Source organism: Pinus tabuliformis, chromosome 5_1 (assembly GCF_031772625.1).
Source record: "Pinus tabuliformis cultivar Carrire ecotype Pingquan chromosome 5_1, CPIR1, whole genome shotgun sequence".
Classification (NCBI taxonomy): Eukaryota; Viridiplantae; Streptophyta; class Pinopsida; order Pinales; family Pinaceae; genus Pinus; species Pinus tabuliformis.
In genome coordinates, this window is record NC_142305.1 from 888,713,528 (window position 1) to 888,740,392 (window position 26,865).

The following is a 26,865-nucleotide window of genomic DNA, read 5'->3' on the forward strand; positions in this document are numbered from 1 at the left end:
TAATTTCCGTAAGTTAGACTTAGGGACTCCATTAAAAATATTAATTATTTTAATATCTCCCAAACTGTTTAGAATCTGTCCAAACCCTTTTTGGGTATTGGAGATCTCATGTGCCTTAGCCTCTCCACCAAATTTCGTGGCTAGAGCATATCCGATGCTACCCCAAATCAACATTAGCCATGTGACAATTGTCTCCTTCACCATGCTCCAACACCCATACTCTTCATTATTGATGTGGTCCTCTTGGCCTCCTCACTATGTTGAAAATGTAGTGAGTGAAGATCTTCTAGCTTGTGCCTTAGCTAGTGAAAACCACGAGTTTGTCTTTCTCTAGCATGAGTGTGAATTCATGGGATAAACTTTAGTTTGGATGAGTTGATTTCCAGTTTACTGGAATGGTCATCTAGATTGCATGCATAGTGTTGGATCTTCAGTTACGTGGAGTCTTCTTCAGTGTGACTACAGAATAATGTGGCAGTTACAAGTTCAGTTAGAATGAGTTAGTCTTCAAGGTTGATTGGAGAGAGAACGTGTTAAGACTCCATGTGTTGATTGGAGAGAGGACGAGTAGAACTCTTAGTTAACTCGCAATCAAAACTCGAACTTCTAAACTGAACTAGGCCTTCTTGCATGCTCAGATTTTATCTATAAAGAGGAGGACAGAGGCACATAATTCACAATTCTTGTGAGATCATTCTTTGTGTGTGTCTGTGTAGAACTGAGGAGCTTGTGCGCTAGAAAATAGGAGGCCACAAGTGTGTAAGGAAATAGGAGATTTGCGCTAAGGAATAGGAGCCCCATTGTCTCCTTCACCATGTCCCAACACCCATACTCTTCATTATTGATGTGGTCCTCTTGGCCTCCTCGCTATGTTGAAAATGTAGCGAGTGAAGGTCTTCTGGCTTGTGCCTTATATAGTGAACACCACGAGTTTGTCTTTCTCTAGCATGAGTGTGAATTCATGGGATAGACTATAGTTTGGATGAGTTGATGTCCAGTTTATTGGAATGATCATCTAGATTGCATGCGTAGTGTTGGATCTTTAGTTACGTGGAGTCTTCTTCAGTTTGACTACAGAATAAGGTGGCAGTTACGAGTTCATTTAGAATGAGTTAGTCTTCAGGGTTGATTGGAGAGAGGACGAGTAGAACTCTTAGTTAACTTGCAATCAAAACTGGAACTTCTAAACTGAACTAGGCCTTCTTGCATTCTCAGATTTTATCTATAAAGAGGAGGACAAAGGCACATAATTCACAATTCTTGTGAGATCATTCTTTGTCTGTGTTTGTGTAGAATTGAGGAGCTTGTGCGCTAGAAAATAGGAGGCCACAAGTGTGTAAGGAAATAGGAGATTTGCGCTAAGGAATAGGAGCCCAATTGTGCACTAGGAAATAGGAGGAAATGCACAAGGAAATAGGGGATTCTAGTGCACAAGGAAATAAGAGCAGGGATCAAGGATTGCAAGAGAAAGTCAAGGCTATTCAATAGGAGAACAAGTGTGTTCGCAGAGACAGATTGCTGGCTATAGAAAGCAGCGTGAATTATAACAGATCCAATTGCCCAAGAACAATCAATGAAATACCATAACAAAGAAAACAAGTTTTCCCTTTTGGGTTTCATGGGTAAACAATCGTGTCAATTTGTGTGAATGTGTTTTTATCTCTTGATTAGTTTCCGTTGCTTATAAATTGTTAAGAAACTATGTATCTTGGTGAAAGTAAATTTGGTTTCAGTTTTCAAATGCCTTGTTTTTAGTAATTCATCTAAGTAGTTGCAAAGTTTCAAGAGAAAATTAACACACTAATTGTCTATAGAGACAGTTGGATGCTCTCGCACTGTTTCGAAATCTCTAGGTGTTGATGGTTAGTTTTGGGAAAACTAAGGTGAAGATATTCAACTACTTGTAGAAGTTCTTTTCATATTTCCACTTTTACTTTAGGAGCGAGGAGGTTGAGGTGACCCTTCCATACACACATCTTGGATATTAGTTTTCAAGTTCTAGATTCAAGATCAAGTATGCTCTGCAACCTTGAGTGAATAAGGGGCTTGAGTCCCTCATGATTATAGAGGCAAATTTTCTAGAACCATTTTTAGCATATCACATTGAAATCAAGCCTTGTGGATTCCATCATTGGATCCACAATTTATATGGTTTAGAGGTTTGGGGGTTGAGCTTAGAACCTGAGTGAGTTTAGAACCTCTTATTCCATTGCATCATTGGATGCAAGAGGACAATCCTCCAACGTATCATCCAAACAAAGTTTGTGGCACACTACTTTAGGATTGAGATTGCCTTTAGACTTTGGTAGAGTTGTTGCAACACCTCTAGAGATTATTTTGACTTGGTAGCAGGTAGAGAGCGATACCCATTTTTGGCCTACTATTTTTCATAGGCCATTGCTTAGTCATGCCCCCAATTAGGTGGGTGTGTTGTTGGTACTTAAACATCTCTTGTTTCCTTTAGACAATAGATTGTCTTCCTCCGTTTAGGTACTCTTGGGACACATGTGACCATCTCTTGTCGAATAATTAGGAGATGAATTGGATTATCAATGAGGATATTTGTAAATAATATATCTAGGTTCTCTTGGGAGTTTGGGAACCAAGATGTCCTTATATGCAAAACACTTCTTGGAGCTTAAGCCTTAAAAATGGTCTGATATTGCTACCCCCTTACATGTTTCGACATTGAATGCATGGGATTAGGATCCCTTTAGGTCATTTTATTGTGGGACTGCATCAACTTTAGGTGGAAGTTGAGCATCAAATACCATGGGATGATAGATTATGTTAGATCTGCTATCTACATGAGACATAGATAGAGGAGCACTTTAAATTTAAATTCCTTCGCTATTGTGAGATATGTAGGTGGTTTAGAGAGTATAATTCTCCCTTCACCTTTTTTTCAATATCTAAGTCAATGGTGCATAGCATTGTATCTAAGAGAGGCACTAAGGTTTATTGTGGCCCCCCACACGACCCAGACACTACATAGTGGATTACATTTTCCTTTTGGATGATTTGGGTGGATAGGAGCACCAAGAGATCAACAAAGTGCAACACTATTCTTGTGCCTATATTGGTGAGACCTTAGGGAGCAATGAAACCCTCATTTGTGAGACCCTCATGCTTGACCAACAAGTAGTGCCCCCCACCAGATCTTGATAGTGGGCCACCTCTCTTAGACAAAGATAGATCTTCCTGGCTAGATCCAACTCTTCTAGCCAATTTTTTGTATAAAGATTCTTCCCTTTGGCCTTGGATGGTAGGAGAGCTTCTCATACACATCAACTTCATAGGACGACCCTATCTCTGCTTGGTCTAATGACAAGTGTTGAAGTTTCTAAGTCTACTTAGTTAGAAACCCTCCATGCACTTTATCTGATATATTCCTACCTAATTGTTCTGTTACATAACAAGTTTTTTACAATGTAAATACTGAAAATAAACACTAGTGCATGCTCAACATATTACAGATCAACAACAAAAAGAAACAGAGACAAACACGCCATATGACACCATTATTTTTGGACTAATATCCCCGGAAAAACCCAATGTGGGAAAACCGGTGCAACTATCTGAGGGTTTTCTTATTAACCAATATGAGAGTACAATCTGGGTGTCGAAACTGGCCTACCCAATAGAGAATTTCCTTGGCAGTAATACCTCTCAGTTTTTGACAAATCTTCTGGCTGAAACCCCGGATAATCTTTCCAGCATCTACTCAACACAAATCTGCCCCAGAAACCCCAGCGTCAGCCTCTCTCTGGACTGCCTTAGCCCCTCTCTGCTTCACACTGGCCCTACGTCACCCCAGATGGGTTTGCGTCAGCCCTGGGAGGCCCTGCGGCAACCCTCTGGCCCTCTGCGTCAGCAACACTGGCCTCTCTGAGGCTCTGCGCAGCTCTCGGCTGCCTCTGCATGGCCCTGCGTGAGCCCTAGCTGGCTCTGCGTCACTCTCCTTGGCTGCTGCGCTGCTCTCCCGACATTATCTCTGCCTCTCTGTCTCTTTGTACTCAAATGCGCCTCAGTTGCATCTCCCGATCACTAATTCTATCTCTCTTAGCAAACCTCGCTCTAGAGAATAGAATGACTGATCACTCTAGTGTACTGTCCAAGTGACCCTCAAGCCTCCTCTTATACTTTTCCTGTTGACATATCAACGACCGAGATTAAGTCCCTAATCAACAGCTAAGATTAGATCTGGCTTGATCCATGTCTTTTGGACCATTCTAACACAGTTTCATATTAATACACGTTAATATTTTATTTTCCCTAAGTTTAGACTTAGGGACTCCATTAAAAATATTAATTATTTTAATATCTCTTGAACTGTTTAGAATCTGCCCAAACCCTTTCTGGGTATTGGAGATCTCATGTGCCCCAACCTCTCCACCAAATTTCATGGCTAGAGCACATCTGATGCTACCCCAAATCAACACTCCCTCCTAGCGAGGACTGTGCTCTAGCAATACTCCTCACTGAGTATTACTCTGATGATCCGGCATCAGTACCTGTGCTGATGCTAGGCCTTCTTGCCCAACATCCTCTGCATTGCTGCATCTTGTACTGTTTCCCATGGTTCTGCCACTGCAACTGCTGCATCTGTACGACAACTCCCTCTGCATCCGTGCTGCTGCTGGTCCTTTCTCCCAGCACTCCATCTGCACTGCACTTCCTCTCATCATGTTGCATCGTTCTACGCACTACTGCGTTGCAACTCAGTTACTGAGAAGTAAGTAACTGATCTCCCAATCTGACCTCCCTGTTGGGCTAGAGACACCCATTGATGCTGAAGCTCCCTCTAACACTGACAAGTGCTCCCTCTCTGACCTCTGCGTTGCTGCAACAACTCCCCGCCTCTCGCATCGTTGCACACCTCTCTGTGCCATCCTGCACTGGTGCAACACTCCTATGCCTCTCACACTGCTACAACCTGCTAGCTTCTCGCTGTCTCGGGACTCCTGCACTGTAGCTCTCTCTGTCGCTCCATCCGCATCCATCTCTACCCACATCAGCCAGTCCTGCTACTCCTCGTCGGGGCTCCCGTAGCAAGGTCTAATCCAAGACGCTGGGTACCTCGAGGATCCTGCCCCTCATCGCTTGTAGTCCACTTGAATATAGCTCAATGTCTCCCCACTTCCGCTCAAGTGGCGCGTGTGCACTCATGGCACAATCATCATCTGTCAAAACATCCTTCTCTGCCTGTGCTGGCGTTGCCTTAGTCTCGGAAGACTCTCCCTTACTCTTCTTCCTTGGACACTGGGTTGCATAATGACCCAACTCCCCACAGTGGAAGCACTTGATCTTGGAGATATCTTTCTTGTCCCGTTTCTCCTACTTTCCCCCAGATGCTAGGGCCACATCTTCCTCCTCCTGCTTGACTTTGATCTCCTTGCTGCTGCTACCCATCTTCGACTACCATCTGATCTCTTCTTGGCGAAAAGCTACCCACATCTCGTCCCAAGGTGGGAGAGTCCTTCTGCACAGTATACTCAGGACAAATACCTCCCAGTCTTCTGAGACAGCCTTCAGGGTTGTCCTCACCATCAGCTCCTGATCTGGTGTCGCCTCTATAGTAGTCAACTGATCTCAGATCTCATTTAGTCCTCCGAGGAAGGTGTCAATCGGTTCTCCCTTCTTCATCTGATACAACCTCAACTGATTCTCAAGCAACATTCTTCTCTACACAGAAGTATGCTGGTACAACTTCTTGAGAGCCTCCCACATCTCAAATGCCGTTTCCTTCTCGGCTATGTGTGGTACTACATGATCCTTGACCCCGTCAAGGATAATGCTCTTGGCCCTCGCCATTGCCTCCTCGTACTTGTCATTATCATTAGGGTCGACTGGGATAGCTATTACCTTCAAGGCGAAGTTCTTGACATGATTCCTGTCAAGTATGGATAAGATTTTGGCCTTCCAGACTGCGAAGTTCGACGCTTCGTCCAGTCTATCCTGGTCTCTTACTCTGTGTAGTGCCATGATGCTCCTCTACTTCCCTCCTGGAAGTTCTCTGTTCGACTCCTCTGAGTCTCTACTTCCCGTCTGGAAGTTCTCTTCTGGACTCCCTTTGAGTCCTGATTTCCCTCCTGGAAATCCTTCTGCCGTTGTCGAGATGCTCCCTACTCTGATCGTCTTGTGCAACCGCACCACTGATCCGGGTTCCTCAGCTAGAAACCCTCGGTAGCGGCTCCTCCGGCCTTGCTCTGTCACGTATCGTTCTGACTACAGTACCTCACCAGCTCCACTCTGCAATATTCCCACAACCTTGTAAACCCCAACAACCTGAAGGTGAGAGCTCCTAGGTTCTACGCAATCCCGACACTAGCAATCCGGCCTCCTCAGCCAACTGCGTCAGCCTTCCCAGCTACTGCGTGAGGCTCCTTATGCCTCCTTAGCTTTTGCGCTGCCTCTTCTCGGCTCACCCTTGATGACGCAGGCACTGCATCACCCTTCCCTTGTTGCTGCTCTGCTAGAAACAACTTTTGTCACCTCGAGACAATTGTTTTTTGCTGCTATTGCTTTGCTTGGCTGATGTCCTTTAGTCCTCCTGTGATTTACAATCACGCTATGATACCATGTTGAAGTTTCTAAGTCTACTTAATTAGAAACGCTCCATGCACTTTATCTGATTTATTCCTACCTACTTGTTCCGTTACTTAACAAGTTATTTACAATGTAAATACTGAAAATAAACACTAGTACATGCTCAACATATTACAGATCAACAACTAAAAGAAACAGAAACAAACACGCCGTATGACACCATTATTTTTGGACTAATGTCCCCGGAAAAACCCAATGTTGGAAAATTGGTGCAACTATCTGAGGGTTTTCTTATTAAGCAATATTAGAGTACAATCTGGGTGCCGAAACTGGCCTACCCAATAGAGAATTTCCTTGGCAGTAATAGCTCCCAGTTTCTGACAAATCTTCTGGCTGAAACCTCGGGTAATCCTGCCGGCAGCTACTCAGCACAAATCTGCCCAAGAAACCCCAGCGTCAGCCTCTCTCTAGACTGTGTCAGCTCCTCTCTGCCTCACGCTGGCCTTGCGTCACCCCAGATGGGTCTGCGCCAGCCCTGGGAGGCCCTACGTCAGCCCTCTGGCCCTCTGCATCAGCAACGCTGGCCTCTCTGAGGCTCTGCGTAGCTCTTGGCTGCCTCTGCGTGGCCTTGCGTGAGCCTTGGCTGGCTCTGCGTCACTCTCCTTGGCTACTGCGCTGCTCTCTCGGCACTATCTCTGCCTCTCTGTACTCAAATGCCCCTCAGCTGCATCTCCCGATCACTAATTCTATCTCTCTTAGCAAACCCTGCTCTAGAGAATAGAATGACTGATCACTCTAGTGTACTCTCCAAGTGACCCTCAAGCCTCCTCTTATACTTTTCTTGTTGACATGTCAATGGCCGAGATTAAGTCCCTAATCAATGTCTAAGATTAGATCCGGCTTGATCCATGTCTTTTGGACCATTTTAACACAGTTTCATATTAATACACATTAATATTTTATTTTCTCTAAGTTTAGACTTAGGGGCTACATTAGAAATATTAATTATTTTAATATCTCATGAACTGTTTAGAATTTGCCCAATCCCTTTCTGGGTATGGGAGATCTCATGTGCCCCAACCTCTCCACCAAATTTTGTGGCCAGAGCACATCCGATGCTACCCCAAATCAACAACAAGCACTTGGAGCACTAAGCCTCTCTTGCACTTGATTTTAGAGCTTTGTATTTTCTTTTTAGCTTTATATTAGTTGCCCAGATCTTAGAGATTTGTTTTGTTTCTTGCTTTTTGGGAGTAGCATTTTTGCACTCCCACTTTGTTTTGCCATATATATGTACAATACAATTCCATTACCTACTTTTTGTAGGAATTTACAGGGTAAGTTCCTCAGACAGAACACCAAAGGACACCGCTCACAACCAGATCGCAGATCAATACACCAGTATTTTTGACGTGGTTAAAACCCTCAAAGAGGGAAACAGTCCACGGCCTGAGCCAACGCGGCCACTTCAGACAATTTATTAATAAAAGAATGAAAATTTACATATGCTTCTCTCATGCACGGATTACCCTACAAATGACCCTTCATGCGCTTTAAATAGAAATCATGGACCAATCGGGTGTCAAGCCACGGATCAAGTGTCGGTAATACCGAGGAGAGAATGAACCGTCGGATCACTACATATCGTGACCGTCGGATTGTAAGTTACAAAATGTACAAGGTAAAGAAACACACTTTACCTAACTCTATACCTAACTCTATACTAGACCAAGTTGTACTTAACTATTTCCTATGTGTCGGAATATCCTAACATCCCCCCTTAAGAACAAATTGGGATAGGATTGAAGGATTTACAAATATGACACAATAGGAGAAGGAAGGAGGCACTAGAGCCTATCCCCCCTTAGTGACAACTTCCTGAACTCCAACCATAAATCGAAGTTTAGTGAACTTCGCCTCTGTGAGAGCCTTTGTGATGATGTCTGCAACTTGATCATCTGTTGAACAATATTGCACTTCAAGAACATGGTCGTGAATGAGCTGTCTGATGAAGTGCATGTGCAGTTCAATGTGTTTGCTGCGCTGATGATGGACTGGATCTTTGCATAGTTGAATGGCACTTTGATTATCACACCAAAGTGTAGTCGGATGCTGCTGCTGAAAGCCAAACTCTAACAGGATCTGACGAAGCCACAAGGCTTCCTTACTAGCTTCTACGGCACCACGATACTCTGCTTCTGCTGATGAAAGAGAAATGGCACCTTGTTTCTTGCAAGCCCATGTAATAGGTCCTGAACCAAGAGTGAACACATAATCGGCAGTAGACTTCCGATCATCAGGGTCACTAGCCCAATCAGAATCAGTGAAACCAACCAATAGAGGAGATGCTTCGGCACTGTAATGAATCCCAAACTGAACTGTACCTCGAACATAACGAAGTATTCTTTTAGCTGCTTTCCAATGACTTTCACGTGGGTTTTGCATAAACCGAGCAACAAGGCCAACAGCAAAGGAAAGGTCAGGACGAGTATGGGTTAGATACAAAAGTTTTCCTACAAGTTGACGGTATAAGGTAGCATCAACTTCAGGAGAAGTACAAGTGACTGAAAGTTTGACTCCAGACTGGAAGGGAGAAGGGGTTGGCTTACAGTCTTCCATGTGAAAATGGCGTAGAATATCACAGGCATACTTGGACTGGGAAAGGGAAATACCCTCCTTGGTTTGCAAGACTTGAAGACCGAGAAAATAATGTAAGTGTCCTAAGTCTGTCATTTCAAATTTCTTTTTAAGGCTGGACTTCACATGGTTTATAAGGTTGGGATCACTACCGGTAAGGATAAGATCATCAACATAAAGAACAAGAATGATAAGAGACTTGCCCACTTTCTTGGTGTAGACAGTATTGTCAGAATGACACCTAGAAAAGCCAGATTCTAAAAGAAAGCTATCCATTTTGGCATACCAAGCTCGAGGAGCTTGCTTGAGACCATAAAGGGATTTCTTAAGCCGACATACAAGGCTGGAGTCTGTTTTTATGAAGCCAATGGGTTGTTCCATGTAGATTTCTTCATGCAAGCCCCCATGCAAGAAGGCAGATTTAACATCCATCTGATGGATTTCCCATTTGAACGAGGCAACAAGGGAAAGAACAAGGCAGATAGAGTTCATTTTGGCAACAGGGGAGAAGGTTTCAGTGTAGTCAATGCCTTCAACCTGTGAAAAACCTTTAGCAACAAGACGAGCTTTATGTTTATCAACTTTCCCATCTGGTCCATACTTGGTTCTGTAAACCCATTTGCATCTAACAAGTTTTCGTCCCTTTGGTAGAGGAACAAGATCCCATGTATCATTTGCCAATAATGAATGATATTCTTCATTCGTAGCTGCTTCCCAATCTGGATGGCCTGAAGCTTCTGCAAAAGTGTCAGGATCATAATTTACTGGAGCTTGAGCCAGTAAAGAAGAGGCTCTGTCAAACTGAGAACGTGTGCGTCGCTGATCTGTAGGATCACCGACAAGATCACCTGCTGCATCGCGAGTAGCACGAACCCATTTTGGAAGCTGAGGAGCTGAAGGAGTATCCTGAGATGGTGGGGGAGGATTGTCATCCTCACTTTCATCATCTGAAGAAGAAATGTTTTCAAAAGTAGAAGAGATAGGGAGAGGTGGCACATCCGCCGGACTAGGCTCGCAGGCCGATATATTTTCATCAAATTTTACATCTCTTCTAATGATAACATTTTTGGACTTAAATGGAATAAGTCTATAGCCTTTGACATCTTCAGAATATCCAACAAAAGTACATTTTTCACTCTTAGGTTCTAAAGCTTTATGCTTTTCATCTGGAATATGGGCCCACGCTTCACTTCCAAAAACACGAAAGTGACTTACATCTAGTTTGATTGAGCTTCATGCTTCTTCTGGAGTGATATTCTTTAAAGCCTTAGTAGGAGTGCGATTTATTATGTAATTTTCACAGTTAATTGCTTCTGCCCAAAAACTAAGACCAAGTCCTTTAGATTGTAGCATACAATTAGCCATTTCCTTTAAGGTGCGATTCTTCCTTTCAGCTACACCATTTTGTTGTGGAGTATATGGAACAGTATGTTGCATTTGAATTCCATTCTTAGTGCAAAAGTTGATGAATGTGTTTTTAACATATTCTCCGCCATTATCAGATCTTAGCTTAAGAATTTGATGTCCAGATTGTTTTTCAACAAAGGCCTTGAAGGCCAAAAATGTGTTAAATACTTCACTCTTGAGTTTTAAGAAGTATACCCAAGTGTGTCTGGAGAAATCATCAATGAAAGTTAAGAAATACTTGCAGCCAGAGAATGAAACAACTGGAAGTGGACCACATAAATCACTATACACAAGCTGTAAAGGGGCTGAGGCGTGCCAAGAGGCACGTTTTTCAAAACTGTCCCGATGATGTTTTCCGAGTACACATCCGGAACAAACACCATCTCTGCAAGATACCATAGGAAGACCTGTCACCATATTTTCTTTACATAGATGCTGAAGGGAGCGATAGTTTAAGTGACCAAATCGCTCATGCCAAAGTTTGCTCACTTCATCGTTATGAGCAACAAATACTGACGGAAGATTTGATGACCCAAAGTTGTGAAACTTATACAACCTTGTAGAATCATCAGCAATGCCAGTAGCTAAAATCTGTTTAGGATCTCTTAGGTCCTTGATTACAACATCATGAGGTGAAAATTCAACGATTTTACCTTCACTTGAATGAGTTATCTGATATACAGATAGAAGGTTGCAGGATAAGGTTGGAACACATAATACATCATTAAACTGACCATTGTCTAGATGAACAGTTCCAGTCCCTACAACACTAAGAGATCTATCATCACCAACATATATATTTTTGGTGTTACAATCATTTAAAGAAGAAAACATGGCTTTGTTTTTGGCCATGTGATAAGAAGCTCCAGAATCAATGAGCCACTCATGAGAATGAGAAGAAGAAGATACATTTAATGCATAACCAGACTGAGATGATTGACAACCACATGCAGAAAGTGCCATTCCTGAAGATGAAGTTGGAGTTGAAAAATGCTCCACATGGATGTTATGTTTCTTCATCGCTGCTTCCAAGGCTTCCATCTTCTTAAAGCATTTGGATTCTAAGTGGCCATCTCGATTACAAAAGTTGCAATGTCTATCAGTCTTCTTCCATTTGTTTTTATTTGTCTTATCATTTTGTTGAAATGATTTTTCATTTTGAGGCTGAAATGGCTTAGGACCCTTGTTTGGTTTAGGACCATTCTTTTTAGGATATGACTTCTTAGGATTCTTTGAATTTGGTTGCTGTTGGGCGGCTAACGCTTTCTTGGAAGAGTTTCCAAGATTAAGAAGACCAAGGTGTAAGAGTTTTTCTTGTTCTCTTATTAAAGAATCACAAAAAGAGTCAAAGGAAGGGGACTTGTAGTCTGTTCCTTGAGAAATGAAGGCTTCTCTTGTAGAATGGAAGGTGGAAACAAACACAGAGTAGGCTGGTCCCAACTTAGTAAGACTGGAATAGATAAGGTTACTATCTTCTTTCTTAACTTTAACACCTTCCAAGAGATATCTAAGGGTCTTGAACTTGGACAAGAAATCTTCAATGCAAGAAAAATTATTAGGGTCCAATGTAAGCAACTCATTTTCAAGTTGATGGGCTCTAAGTTCATTTTTAATCCCAAAAAATTTATTGATTTGTTTCATTGCTTCATCAGGAGTATCAAGTTCTGCAATATGGAATCTAAGATCTGGAGAAATAGACATCCCTATCAATCCACGTGCTTGATCTTGCCTATTTTCCCATGTAGCAGCCTTATCTTCATCCTTTGGTTTCTTTTCTTGGCCTGAGGCTATTCTGTAGAGACCTTTACTTCTAAGTAAATCTTCAATGTAGGACAACCATTGGAAGTAGTTGGTGCTGTCAAGGGTAACTTGGTATTGACTTTCCATTTCAACGGAAACTGAAGCTAAAGATGCTGAAAATAAGTGTTCCAATGGATAGATCTCGAAAATTTAGGCTGGTTTTAAAAAAACGGCTTCCGGATGAAGAAGTTATGGCTTTTTGAAAAAAAGTTGATGAAGTTGCCGATGAAGTGCGGGAATGTGCGGAAATGAAAAAGTCCGCCCCCACAAAATGGAGACTTGAACCCAAGACCTCTACTCTCTTAAAATAGCTTTGAACCAATTGAGCTATACAAAAAATTTGAGAGAGAGAGAGAGGGGGGGTGCTTTGGGTTGCGTGCTTGCTTTGAGAAAGCTCTTTTTCCCTACAAAACAAAAAACACAAAACCCAACACGGACATGCAAAGAAAACGAACCTTACGGCTCGAAGTTAGCTTTAGCCGAAAAACTAAATATTTTCAATAATGAACCTTGCGGCTCAAAGTTAGCTTTAGCCGAAACTAAATATTTTTAAAAATGAACCTTGCGGCTCAAAGTTAGCTTTAGCCGGAAACTAAATATTTTTCTCAATGTTTATGATTTTTCGAGATCACACTAAGGCGCAGGGAAAAGAGCATACGCATGAGAAAAATCCTTCCTTTCTGTTTCTGATTTGCCCAGATCGCACAGAGTCGCAGGGCAAAGAGCATACGTAGAAATGAAAGGTATAGATTCGGTAAAAAAAGGCCAAATAAACCGAAACCGAAATAAACAGAGAGAAAATAACTGTAAACTGCAAATAAACACTGTATACCTCCAGATCTTAAAAATGACGCAGCTAGGGCTACCGGAAACCTTTTCGCGTGAAACGAAAGGGGTTCCTCACTGGAACAGATGCTCCCAACACAACAGAGCAGTCCTCTCGGCCCGATAGCAGTCAGAAACAGTAGATCTAGGAAACGGCAGTCGGATGCAGTTCTACCGGCTTCAGATTTGGATCACCAACGGACGCGGCCCTCAAATAGCTCTGATACCATGTCGGAATTTACAGGGTAAGTTCCTTAGACAGAACACCAAAGGACACCGCTCACAACCAGATCGCAGATCAATACACCAGCATTTTTGACGTGGTTAAAACCCTCAAAGAGGGAAACAGTCCACGGCCTGAGCCAACGCGACCACTTCAGGCAATTTATTAATAAAAGAATGAAAATTTACATATGCTTTCTCATGCACGGATTACCCTACAAATGACCCTCCATGCGCTTTAAATAGAAATCATGGACCAATTGGGTGTCAAGCCACGGATCAAGTGTCAGTAATACCGAGGAGAGAATGAACCGTCGGATCACTACATATCGTGACCGTCGGATTGTAAGTTACAAAATGTACAAGGTAAAGAAACACACTTTACCTAACTCTATACTAGACCAAGTTGTACTTAACTATTTCCTATGTGTCGGAATATCCTAACACTTTTGGTCGTTTCTTGGACATTAATACTTCTCTTTTCTTCTTTTCTCTTGTCTTGCATAGAAAGGAGGGAGGGAAGTTCTACGCTATTCAACACCAAGGATATTACAAAGCTAAGTTGCACGAAACGGGGAAACGAGTACGAGTTTCCGAAACGGGCACGGGTATGGAATGTTGGAAACGGGGAAACGCAATATATATATATATATTAGGACATTTAAGAAATATGTGCAATCATAAAGCATATATGATACATTCTAATTTATTACATTATGATTAAATTGTCAATTGTCAATGCATAAACTATAAGTCTCTAAATTTACATCACATTTACTCATGAATGATGACATAATGAAAATAACAATATCCAAAATCGGCCACGAGAAATTTCTAATTTCTTGTCTCGTCCTTGATTGGGAGTCTCCTCCTACATAGTCGAACGACCTACGTGCTCTTGATTAAATACAAGTTCCATACCCTAGTACCCTACGTGCTCTTGATTATTGGGAGTCTCCCCTGCATAGAGGGCTTGGTTCTCTTGATTAAATACAAGTTCCAAACCTTAGTACATGACAAAATCCAATAGAAACATTGCAATCCCCTCAATCCTGAAATCCTTAAAAACAGATAAGTCTGCTAGATTTTGAGTGAGATCTAAAATTCTACTTTCTCCATATGAAATCCAATGAGGGCGAAACCACTCTCAAACATCCTGAGTCATTTCATGGTAATGTTAAAAATTTAAGTAAAAGGATGAAAATGAAAAATAAAGGAGAATGTCACTTTTACTTTAAGAATTTAACATTACCATGAACTGCATATCAACACTAGGGCCATAGGCTTGAACATTAGGCTGCCCCACTCAAAAAAATCCTCTTTTTTATAACTTGAGAGGCATCTAGAAGCATCCAGAAGATATTTTAGTCGCCCAATAAAAAATTAGAAGCGAAAAAATAAAAAAATACAAGAAAAAGTCAAGTTAGAAGAGGAAACTCCGTCGTACGCCCTGGAAACTCGTTTCAGGCCGTACTGGCCATGTTTCCTCGTTGAGAAATGGGCCAGTACGGTTGGAAACCAGTTTCCTCATTTCCGTTTCGTTTCCGGCCGAAAACGAACCCTTCTCCAACGTTTCCTGCAACTTAGTTACAAAGCCCTCAAACACGCATTCAAAGTCGTGAACTTGTGGCCCAAGGCCAGATATTCTATAGTCTAGCTTCCTATTATGATACTTAATAATGCTATCTACGATCATGCTTTCAATTTTTTTATTTTAAGGAAGTGGAGAAGGCCTACTCAATTAGGGATTTCCTTTGCATGTTGAAGTTGAAGAGATCATGGTAGACTAGTAGTGTCGAAGAATAATGGAGAAATAGGGGAGAAGGTTGTGATTGTTTTTTGACATCCTATGCAGGAGAGTTGATGCCGAAGGGATTAATAAGGCTTTTGAATTAGAGTGATAGGGTGAGACTCTGCTTTTGGTTTGGTATTTGCATGATAATTACGAGGGTGAGGGATGTAATTTAGGATCATATTTTGATCATTAGTATGAATTTTACAAGTTGTATTTGAATTTAAAACATGAATATAACTATGACGAGGAGGAGGAGGAGGATAGTGATCCATTTATGCAAGCAATTACAATTTATGTTTCCAATCAAGTGTTATAGAAGATTAAAAATGTGATTGAAGTTCTAGTTTTCTTATAAAGGGAATCAGAAGGTCTATCCCACTTGGTTGCATTTTAGAGGTTGAATTTGATTCTATTGTACTCTTAAATGCCTATAGCTCTAGACTAAGTGACAAGTGGCTTGGAGAGTTCGCAAAATGGATCATGTTAGATGGCATCTATTACATGTAAAGGGTTGTTTGGTTGGATCAAGAGTTGAACATAGGTTGGAGCAAGGGGATATGCTGTTAGCCATAGATGGGAAGTCAATTACAAATTTTCGCGATATTGAGAATGCTTGTGAATGACACGACCACTGCAAGTTTCAAAGGAAATTTAAGAATGACAATTTCTTGTCATGATTAGAGATGGAGCTTCTTGTAAGCATCAATATAAGAGGCAGGTTTGAAATTCTGGACATAGTAAGTTGGTGTGAATGTATTTTTTTAGTACCCAAACCCTGTGGTCAATGTGTTCGGATATCTTTTAGAGGAAAACCACAAGGTATATGTATCAACATATTTGGATAGCAACCTTGTGCATAGATTTTGGATTTATGAGAGTGTCCTGATGGAAAACTAACTCATGGTTTGCAAACATTTATTGATATAACAAAGGAATTGGAGAATAGGTAGTTTGTCGTGTCAAGGCAAATGGTTGAATGGATGTCAAACATGATCATTGTTGACATTTTGATAGGAGAACTTAGTTGCCCTTCATTGTAAACCAAGAGTGGTTGCTTACACAGGTACAAAAGTTGCACCAAAAAGTTAAGGAATTGAAACCAAGGAGGAGCATATAATAATGGCAAAAGACGTGGGTTGTGCAACAAAGTACAAACATAGACATAGAAAATGATTACTACTAGCCTAGATCCATCTTAACTCCGTATCTACCAAGCATTGAGGCGGATAAAATCTATTGAGATGCAAATCTCTTTTATAGTGAAAAGAGATTTGATCCCTCTTGGCGCTTGGTAGATCCAGAGTTAAGATGGATCTAGGCTGGTTTAATTTCCCCCTTTAAATAGGAAATATTCCACATGAATACCACGGGTCTACCATGGGTTCTCAATACCATGGATCATTTTAATTTTATTTTTATAGGGTTATTTTTATTTTATTTCATTTTGACGGAGTTAAAATGTTTACATTACATTAATCCTTTTATTTAACTTTTATTTTTATGTAATTTTACCAAGGCAAAATGTTTACAAGACAAGACAAGACATTACAACATCTCTTCCATACTAGGCTGGAGAGCGCCTTTTGGCGCAACTAGTATAATTGCTTGACCAAATGGCGATTTTTTATTATTTTTCATGGTCGAAGCATTTTGGGGTGGGCTGACTTATGTACATCTTAACATGGTCTAGGTTAGATATTAATAGGTTAGATCATAATGTTATAATATAATAAATAAATGACTAATACACACTCAGTAAATAATTAGAAATAGTGGTCCTCTATGAAAGGTCACTTCTTGTTGATGAATATATATAAGTAAAGGGACTAATTTTTTATTATTATTAATTATCACTTATGAGTTATATTAGATGCATTGTATACTTAAAAGCATACATCTCTGTTTGGAATACTTAAAGAGTTGGTTTTGCATTCCCCCTATATACTTGCACACTAGATTGTACTTCTGAGTTCCGTTGGCTTACTATTGTGGTCATTGATTGGACATTAATAGAATTATCTTAGCTTATGGTTTATTTTTGGGACTCATTGCTTCAAAACTGCATTCCATTACTGAGGTTGTGTTTTGGTGCTTTTCCATCTTTAATTTCTGCTCTCAATAAGTATTCAATCTGCTAACTTTGACCTTTTTCAGATTTATATACTTGTGATATAAATTTTTGTAGATTTTAGCACAGGAGGAAGCAAAGCGGGGAAGAAATATGAATTTTGTTTTGATATTTGATTTATGAGGCTACAAAATCATGCAAAAGGCTCGTTTATTGCAATTTTTATGTCAGATCCAATTTCTTTGCCAGTAATAGCATTTGTATATTCTATAATGTTTTTGGTTGCATATCAATTATACTACCATTGTATTTTGAAAGGGTGGAAAAACTTTCAAGTGCTCCCTAAACCTTCTAGCATGGAAAGGCTGATAACCTCATCTATGCAGTAAAATTTCTACGCTGACTTTGAAGTAAACATTACAACATGCAAGATGAAAGTGGATAGTGTGCATAGTTTGGTGATCAGTGGGAGTTGCATAGTTTTTGTAACCTTTTTTGAAGCAGCACAAAGTGATCAGTGGGAGTTGCATGTTTTTTTTTTCTTTTTTTCTTGAATGCATTTATATTACCCACTTTATTGATTTATACTTTGCGGAAAATAACTTTGGTGGATAGGATGTTAAAAAGCTAAACTCCTAAAAACATTTTGTATTTTCTTGCTTTTGCAGTGACCCTACAACAGTGATATTGTCCTCCTGCATAGCGCTTTAAACAGAAACAACTGGCCAGCAGCACTTCAAATGAAATGGAGACTAGCAGGGCTGAAGGTTCAGATCCCGCTCCAGTAGACACAACTTCTATATTGCCTCCTTCTAATCCTCAGTCACCTAATGATCATTCCACATCAAGATTTTCGCCATCTGGTTTTTCAACATGGGCAAAAAGCTTCAAATTTTCACAACCCTCAGCTCCAGAGATTGCACAGCCTGTGGATGGTAAGAAATCTCCATTTGGTCGCTTAGCCAGTGGATTAGGTATACGATCATCTTCTAAGATTCCAGTTGTTGACGATCCTACGGAAGATTCAACACAAGTTGCAGTCACGCAGGAAGGTGCACTTGGGACCATCACAAAGGGATTCTTGGACACATCAAAAAATGCAATGAGGGCTGTTCAAATCAAAGCTAGGCACATTGTGTCACAGAACAAAAGGAGATATCAGGTATACGCATTTGTCCCATTTGTGCTGTTTAGTGTACTTGCAAATGAATCCTTCCTTAGGTGCTAATCTCTATTAATTTTCCTTTAGAGAATGAAATAATGGTATGAGGATGATTATCCAATAATTCTTCTTAAATTGTATGCAAAAAATGGAATTGTAAGTCTGCCCTACACCTCCATCCTATCCTCCAAAGATAAGGAGCTGTGGAGTTGAGTGAGGGAGGGAGGCGGGAGAGAAACCCGATCCTCATGGCTTACCCCATTCAACCCATGTCATTTGATTTTACCCTCTCCTCTCCCCCCCACCAAACTCCACAGCCTCCTGCCTCCCTTTACATACAATCCATGATCTTTGCCAAGAATGTGGAAAATTTGGTTGCCATGGGTTTGCATTGATATGTGTGTGTGCGTTACAAGGATATATCATTGTTTGCAATTTATACATTATATTTGGAATCAAAATTTTAAAATATGCCAGTGGAATAACATCCTATGGCAGTAATTTGAATTATAGATCTTCTTGGAAAACCACTTATCTTTTGTGGCTTTTACTTTTCTGGTCGTGTTTAGAAAACTCTAAAGCCAGTTTATGTGGACCTATGATTTTCTACCTTTGTAGACTGCTCTGAGAGACAACAAATGCAAGACTTGATATCATTGGCAGTGCTAATTTTCTTCTTCGCAGGCAAATCAAATTCTTATCTCTTCTTGGTTGATGCTTATGTCTATATAGGAAATGGTGGGAAATGTGTATAAATATCATAAGGTTGAAAATGTGCCGTATTTATAAAAAAATTGTCAAACTGTTAATATTTTTGGTGTAAAAATGATTTTTGTCAATGTATTTTCCAAAAGTACTCTGCGACAAGTCAGATTTGCATGGTCTGTATCTAGGTTTGTTGTTATCAAAGTGATTACTAGCCTAGGTAGAAAATTGAATTTGTTTTTCTTCCTTTCAGAAATGTACTTGGAGATTGTAATCATATTCTTATCCATAGATCTACGTGGTACAAAAATATTTCTCTTTCATTTTTCTTTTTTCTGGTAGGAAAAACAATTATGTTCATAATATGAAATATAAAATGTATATCCACCCACAATAACTCTAGTAATAGAAAGTTAGAAACTTCTTACATTGGATAACATCAATTTGTTCAGTGTGTGTTTATTAAAGATCCAATGCTCTTTTGGCATAGGTTTAGGCATCTTGGGGTATTTACTGATTTCTTTAAAAAATGTATAATTGTCCACTTGAGAATGATTTTTTGAGTTGACCAGGTCCTTATTGTGCTCTTTCAATGATTGGCGCTTTGTTTTCCTTAGGGCATGCAAAGGGGAACTGATGGACTTTACTCATCCTCTCCCATGAAGAGTTTTGTTCCATAACTAAGAGGGAGTATTTTTGAGCATGGCTTGGATTACTAGGATTGTTCCTGTGTTACACAACATTGTCATTTGTGAATGTGGGCAAATGATAAGTGCAAAGTTACATTTGAGTCTCAGGTCTCGCTAGCTCAAAATTGAAGAAAAAAATCCGTTATATCTTATGGCTACTTGCCTATTAATCTAATCCCAAATTTTGACTTTTCTTATCTTGCTCTTCTCACCTGCCTGTTCCTACTTTAAAACCAGTTCGACAATTATTGATTCATATTTCTTCCCTGAAGAGTTTTGCAAGATATTGTTGTCCATGATTCTACTGTTGAGAAATCTAGGGCATTAGCATTAGGTGATTTCTCTTCCATTAGCAACTTCTTGTGAATGTCATTTACTTCTTAAGATTAGAATCTTCTTGCACTTAGATTATTAGGGTTTTTTGACATCAAACAGTAACCAATGCATGAACATAAATAGACAAGAGACAGAATGTAGGCTATGAGCCAGGGTGAAAACCTCTCACTCTTTGAGAGGAAAACCCACAAAAATTCTTCTTATAGAGATTCCAATTGACAAATACCAAGACCAAGACCTTTGACCTATTAGCCACTCCAAGATCGAGACAGAGTTCTCCTGACAGTCACCATTCTTCATGACTCCTTTTCCAATTCGACCTGAGAGACCTTCATGCTGTCATATTGCCGAGATATTTCTTCTATGATGGCACAGATATAGCACCAAGACCCTTACTACGATTCCACCGAGATCATGGTGAGATTTTATCATTGTGTATATTGCAAATTTGTCACTCATTCATTGTGATCTGAATTACATAGCTCCTAGACTTCACACCTCACTGTAGCTTCCTCTCCTAACTGTATTTCTCTGTTTAGGCACCGTAAATTCTTGTACAAAACAATCATCCGAGTCTCAAGGATGATTTGAACTTCTTATTGTCCCTGTTTATCCGAAATAACAGAGGGACTTATCTGAGCTTCATTCTGTCACTGTCCACAAAGACATCTGAATTGTAATCTTCATTAGGCCACCTGAGGTCCGAACTTTCCTCTGTTACTATCACCTGAAAAGCTCAGAGAAAGATGTTCGAAAAATCTGACTGTGGAATAGGCTGAGGTTGCTACATATAGTAGTTTGTCCGTATATATAATCCAACATGATAATCAAATAGGTGTTTCTTTATGTAGGTGAGCCGACTTGATCCTTTTACTTTGTCTTGAGGCCGACATGAAAATGGAGAACTTGTGCTTGTCGTTGGAGGGATTTATAGACTCATATACATTTGACATATCCCAAGAAGGGTTCTCCATACATGAAATTTACTCTGCCTTTAATGATAAATCCTAATGCTCTCTCAATGGGAGCCATCTAAATAAAATCTCTGGCGCATGAAACCCATGAAGCAAGTATCACAAAAATAATTTTAATCTTCATTTACAAAAATCACAATTATATGTCATGAAGACCGAACCTAGTTACACTTTTCAACACTCCCTCTTAACTAGGGAGGTATTCATAATGGTACTTGGTAGTTGGTCATTCTCAATCTGAAGAATTTCTCATAAGAAGAGTCGGATTGGTAACCCATTTGTATAGCATCATATCAACCAATATTGTTACATAACAAGGCCTTGACTAACAACTCTACCTCTCAACAAGATTTGAGCTCAATGTTGGCGAGACCAATGATTTATAGACACTCTCATCATTATCTCTCTCGGAACATACCCCACCTAGGTTCTCAGGGTTTGTTCCATCAGGACTATTCTTATCGTGGACTCCCCAGTCCTCAAAGAATATTGGTCCTCTACGACTACTCTTATCTTGGATGCCCTATCTCATCCTCAAAGAGCATCAGATGCCAAATGATTACCCAATCCCCCATTCTATCTTCCCAGGTGAAGACCAGAATGATGTGTCTGTCTCTCCCTCTCAATTAGGGAGGATATATTCCAATAAAGGAATGTACTCATTCTTACGGAAGGAATGTGTACCTAAGCTCCCTCTTGGCTTAGGAATTTCCAAATTTCTTCCAAATAAGAAATTTGCTTCCAGGCTCCCTCTTAATTAGGGACCTACAACAACTCCTTATGTGGAGATGTAAAGACAACCAACTACTTGAAGAGCTCCTTCCTTCGATGTCGTGAATTTTGTCAAGGAGTCTTCATCTTTTGGGACTTCTTCATAGGGCACAAACCATCCATCGCTTTCATTCGAGTCAATGATGGCAGCGTTCCTCTCATCAGAAAGTGATCTATTAGTCTACATTTGACCTTGCTTCATGTCATGCTTCCTTCTTCATAACATCTTCGAAAGGATCGTACATCCTTCTACATGGTCCTCTTGGAAGACATTCATAGTTCTTCCCTTTGGCAGTGCTGCATAAGCCCATCCAGATATTTGTTCAAAAATAAGAAATGAACAGTTATATCAAAATTACCTTTGTGATGGTCTTTCATCATGAAATTTTCAAGTTTGCATCAACATCCTGCATACATGTTGACATATCTCCCAAAGATATCTATTGTCCAGGGTCTCTGTCTTTTCCATACTTCCATCAGAGTCTTCATATCTTTCTCGGGGATTTCCTAGTCAAATCTTCTAGTCTTCGGATGTTGATTTCCTTTTCCATGGTTACATAGTCCACGATCTCTTCCTACCTTTCTTCACATATTTCATTCCCAGGAACTTCCAATCAGAGTTCCTATAAATTACTGTCAACCACCTCATTTTCATATGATGACATATTATGTTGATTTCATCTAGTGTGACCTGTGCCTTCTTGCATCTTTTTAGAGGAGGAGATCGTTTTCCTTTGATCATGCTTCTCAAAATAGAGTAGTGATCCATGTTACCTACAACCATACGACATGACATTATAGTATTGAATACAAGCATACATACCTCATTTACCTTCCTTTAGGCCATCTGTGCTTCTTTCAACAATTTCCTTGATTGAAAAAGAGCTTCAATCCCTTGATCTTGTTTATCTCTTATGTCATCATACCATCATTCCATGAATTCCACAAGTTGGAGTACTTGATGAAACACTTGCTTCCTCTCTAGATTGGTGAACCTTCCGATGAAGATTCCATTAGAGAATCTTGAGGATCTTGTATATCCCTATCCAACAAATGTTACCTTTTGATGTATGATGAGCCTTGTCTTGGATGGCTTCTTCCTTTCCTTCAGTTTCCAATGAGGTTCCCAAGAGCTATAACCTTCATAATTGACTGCCATAGATTTTGTTTCGACTGTCCTTCATGTTTCCCTATGGTGATGACATGAGCTCTTGCTTCTATTGCTTTTCCTCTTTTAGCTTTCTCCACTTCTTCGGTGAAATGGATTTCTTCTCTATCTTCCTTGTTATTGCCCTTTGTGTACTTAGGACAATCTTTCCTATAATGCCTTATAGCATTGAATTTTAGCTAGGAGGACCAAATTTTCCAAAATTCCCTTTCCTTCTTGCAAATGTTTGAATCCTTTCATTTTAACCTTCAACACTTTTTGCTTTCAACTTGCCATCTTCTATCTTGCATAGAAACCACGAATTGTTGAATGGGATAACTTTTTTATCCTCATAGACATATGTTACCTTGTTCATCAGTTAGTGCATTTAGAACAAAGGAGATCATTTTCTTATCCGAAATCATCTTTCCCAGATCTTGCAGTTGGGATCTTATGAAGATATCCCTTCATCCTTTGATACCTTCAATTTGTGTAGATCAGATCTAAGTGATATGACCTTTTTTATCACATCTTCAAAGAATAGTTCTCCCAGCTTATCATATATATCTTTTATGTCTCCAATCCTGCTATATAGGGATGAAGGGACCTTTGACTGATTTCATAAGAATCCCTTAAGCCCTTTGATCCATGTATTCAGATAATACTTGACCTTTCGAGACTTTTCCATTGATATGATCAATGGCTTAACTTTTTTCGAGGATTATGTCTGTCCTCCTTTTTCTATGCAAGGACGTTCGATGACCCAACCAACTTATAGATCTCCTTGCAAAACGAAGTTAGTTTGCTATATTAGATTATAGAATAAAAGATACTTACTTGACAAGTGAAGATGAAATCTTCAACTTGATCACTTTAATGGTGGTTGAAGAAGATGTATTAGTGCGCCCTTTTGGATTATCTTCTTCCAAATGAAAATCCCTTCAACAAAAGGAGATTGCTCCTTTTTTGATGACAACGCCTTTAGATCTAGCACCCTTTGTTGATGGTGATTGATGAGGATGTTTTGATTCTTCCTCGGATGATCTTCTTCAAGGATAAGGAGGGGATCCTTGCTTCAATGAGAGGAAACTTGCCTTATAGCTTTTGAAGATGATGACAATGCCTTCTAGCCTTCTTTGTCTTCAAGATATTTCGACTTCTGGGGGTGAATGAGTGCAGATCATAAATACTTCTAGGGTCTCCAAGATGATGTGATCTTAGTCCTAGAAATGCTTCTCTTGGATGTCTATACTTTGGGCTGCCTTGCTTTGTAGATCTCTTCATCTTGATGAGGGTCTTTGTGGTCTTTTGCTAAGGACTATAGGATCCAACACTCTTGCTGGTGTAGACTTCTAGTTGCCTTGATTTGTAGATCTATTCGCCTTGAGTAGAAATAAGGCTTTGGTATCCTTCAACTTGCTTTGATACCTTTCTCGAGATTCGATCCTTGAGTGTCTCTTGATAAGATGCCCTTCCTTGACTTTGACAACTTAGCTTTGATACCATGTTGAAAAATCTAGGGCATTAGCATTAGGTGATTTCTCTTCCATTAGTAACTTCTTGTGAATGTTATTTACTTCTTAAGATTAGAATCTTCTTGCACTTAGATTATTAGTGTTTTTCTTCATCAAATAGTAACCAATGCATGAACATAAATAGACAAGAGACACAAAATGTAGGCTCTGAGCCAGGGCCAAAACCTCTCACTCTTTGAGAGGAAAACCCACACAAATTCTTCTAATAGAGATTCCAATTGATGAATACTAAGACCAAGACCCTTGACCTATTAGCCACTCCAAGATCAAGACACGAGTTCTCCTGACAATCACCATTCTTCTTGACTCCTCTTCCACTTCGACCTGAGAGACCTCCACGCTGTCATATTGCCGAGATCTTTCTTCTATGATGGCATGGATATAGCACCAAGACCCTTACTAAGATTCCACCGAGATCATGTTGAGAGTTTATCACTGTGTATACGGCAAACTTGTCACTCATTCACCGTGATCTGAATTACATAGCTCCGGGACTTCACACATCACTGTAGCTTCCTCTCCTAACTGTATTTCTCTGTTTAGGGCATCGAAACTTCTTCTACAAAACAATCATCCGAGTCTCAAGGATGATCCGAACTTCTTACTGTCCCTGTCTACCCGAAATCATAGAGGGACATATCCGAGCTTCATTCTGCCACTGTCCACAGAGACATCCGAACTTCTGAAGTATCCGAACTGTAATCTTCATTAGGCCACCTGAGATCCGAACTTTCCTCTGTTACTATCACTTGAAAAACTCAGAGAAAGATGTCCAAAAACTCTGACTGTGGAATAGGTCGAGGTTGCTATATATAGTAGTCTGTCTGTATATATAAGCCAACATGAGCATTGAATAGGTGTGTCTTTATGTAGGTGAGCTGACTTTATCCTTTTACTTTGTCTTGAGGCCGACATGAAGAATGGAGAACTTGTGCTTGTCGTTGGAGGGCTTTATAGACTCATATACATTTGACATATTCCAAGAAGGGTTCTCCATGGGAGCCTTCTAAATAAAATCAGAAAATCTCTTGCGCTTGAAACCCATGAAGCAAGTATCACAAAAATAATTTTATGATCATTTACAAAAATCACAATTATATGTCATGAAAACCAAACCTAGTTACACTTTTCAACATCGACCTCTTCTAGTCATCGACTTACTATTGATCTACCTGATTGAAGTTTTCCTTAGTTCTCTCTGTTTGTGTTGCTTCTCTTTTTTTTAAACAAATTACAATATTCTAAGACATAGAAGGAAATATCCTCCCTTGTTCTAGTTGTTTAGTTTCTTTAGTCATTTTATCTCTTTTTTGACATCAATGTTTGCTAGCACTCCTTGAGGCATCTCTCTTTTATGTTTGGGCAAGCTCTGGCTAAATGGAAATGCTCATGGCGGACCTCGCATTTAAAAGGGATGTTCACTGTTATCCTAGTTAATCATCTTTGTTCAAGTGTGTTTTATGAGCTTAAGATTTAAAGTAGCAGGTAGTCCATTCTCTTCCCTGAATCTACATGGGCACTACTTGTATCATAGCGATAATCTTCCTTTGGTTGTCTGCAAATATTTGAGATGAATTTCCAATTGCTACGAATATAATAATTTATCATCATGCAAACAAAATTTTGGTGGCATAATCTGCATGATGTTTCAAAAAAATTTGGGTCTATATTTCATTTTGTATTTGTTATATACTTATCTATCTATATTTATAATTATGTGTGCCCTTGTGTCATGTGAATTAGTTGAAGATTAATTTTGGCAAACAAATCAGCCTTGTCCACTAAAACAAAGTGACTCATCTTGAGATATATTAGGCATCTAAACTTAGCATTAATTATTTGAGTTAAGGTCAGTGCTTAAATCACTTGAGCGACCTTTTGTGGTCTGAATGTTAATAAAGGTAGGTCCATTAATGTGGGGAATCATTTCAGATTGTTTTCTGCATGCTCAGCAAAGGAAAGACACTCATCTTCTTGAAATATTGCTTCTCTTTTTCATCTTTATAACAGCAATAGGCGGGTGCCTGTGAGGTAGAAGTGATTCTAGTTTTACCCTAAGTTGCACGAAACGTTGAAACGTTTCAGAGTTTCCGAAACGGGTACGTTTAGAAACGTCACCTCCCAAAAATGGAAATGTTGGCTGAAACGTCAGCTGAAATGTCATATATGTATATTACTATATATAAAAAATATATATATAAATAAATAAGTTAATAACACATTATCTTGCAAGAAAAAAGGGA

General features: G+C 39.8%; 1 protein-coding gene across 2 annotated transcripts in view; it reads left to right on the plus strand.

Moving 5' to 3' along the window:
* The window catches only part of LOC149167661 (phosphatidylinositol 3,4,5-trisphosphate 3-phosphatase and protein-tyrosine-phosphatase PTEN2A-like), a 195,397-nt gene that overhangs the window by 55,488 nt on the left and 113,044 nt on the right, over positions 1–26,865 (plus strand). For both annotated transcript variants that reach the window (XM_089433069.1, XM_089433068.1), the window contains one exon: positions 17,972–18,465. In XM_089433069.1, the coding sequence (XP_089289195.1) occupies positions 18,049–18,465 (417 nt within the window). In that variant the 5' untranslated portion in view covers positions 17,972–18,048. The remainder of the gene's footprint in view (positions 1–17,971; positions 18,466–26,865) is intronic.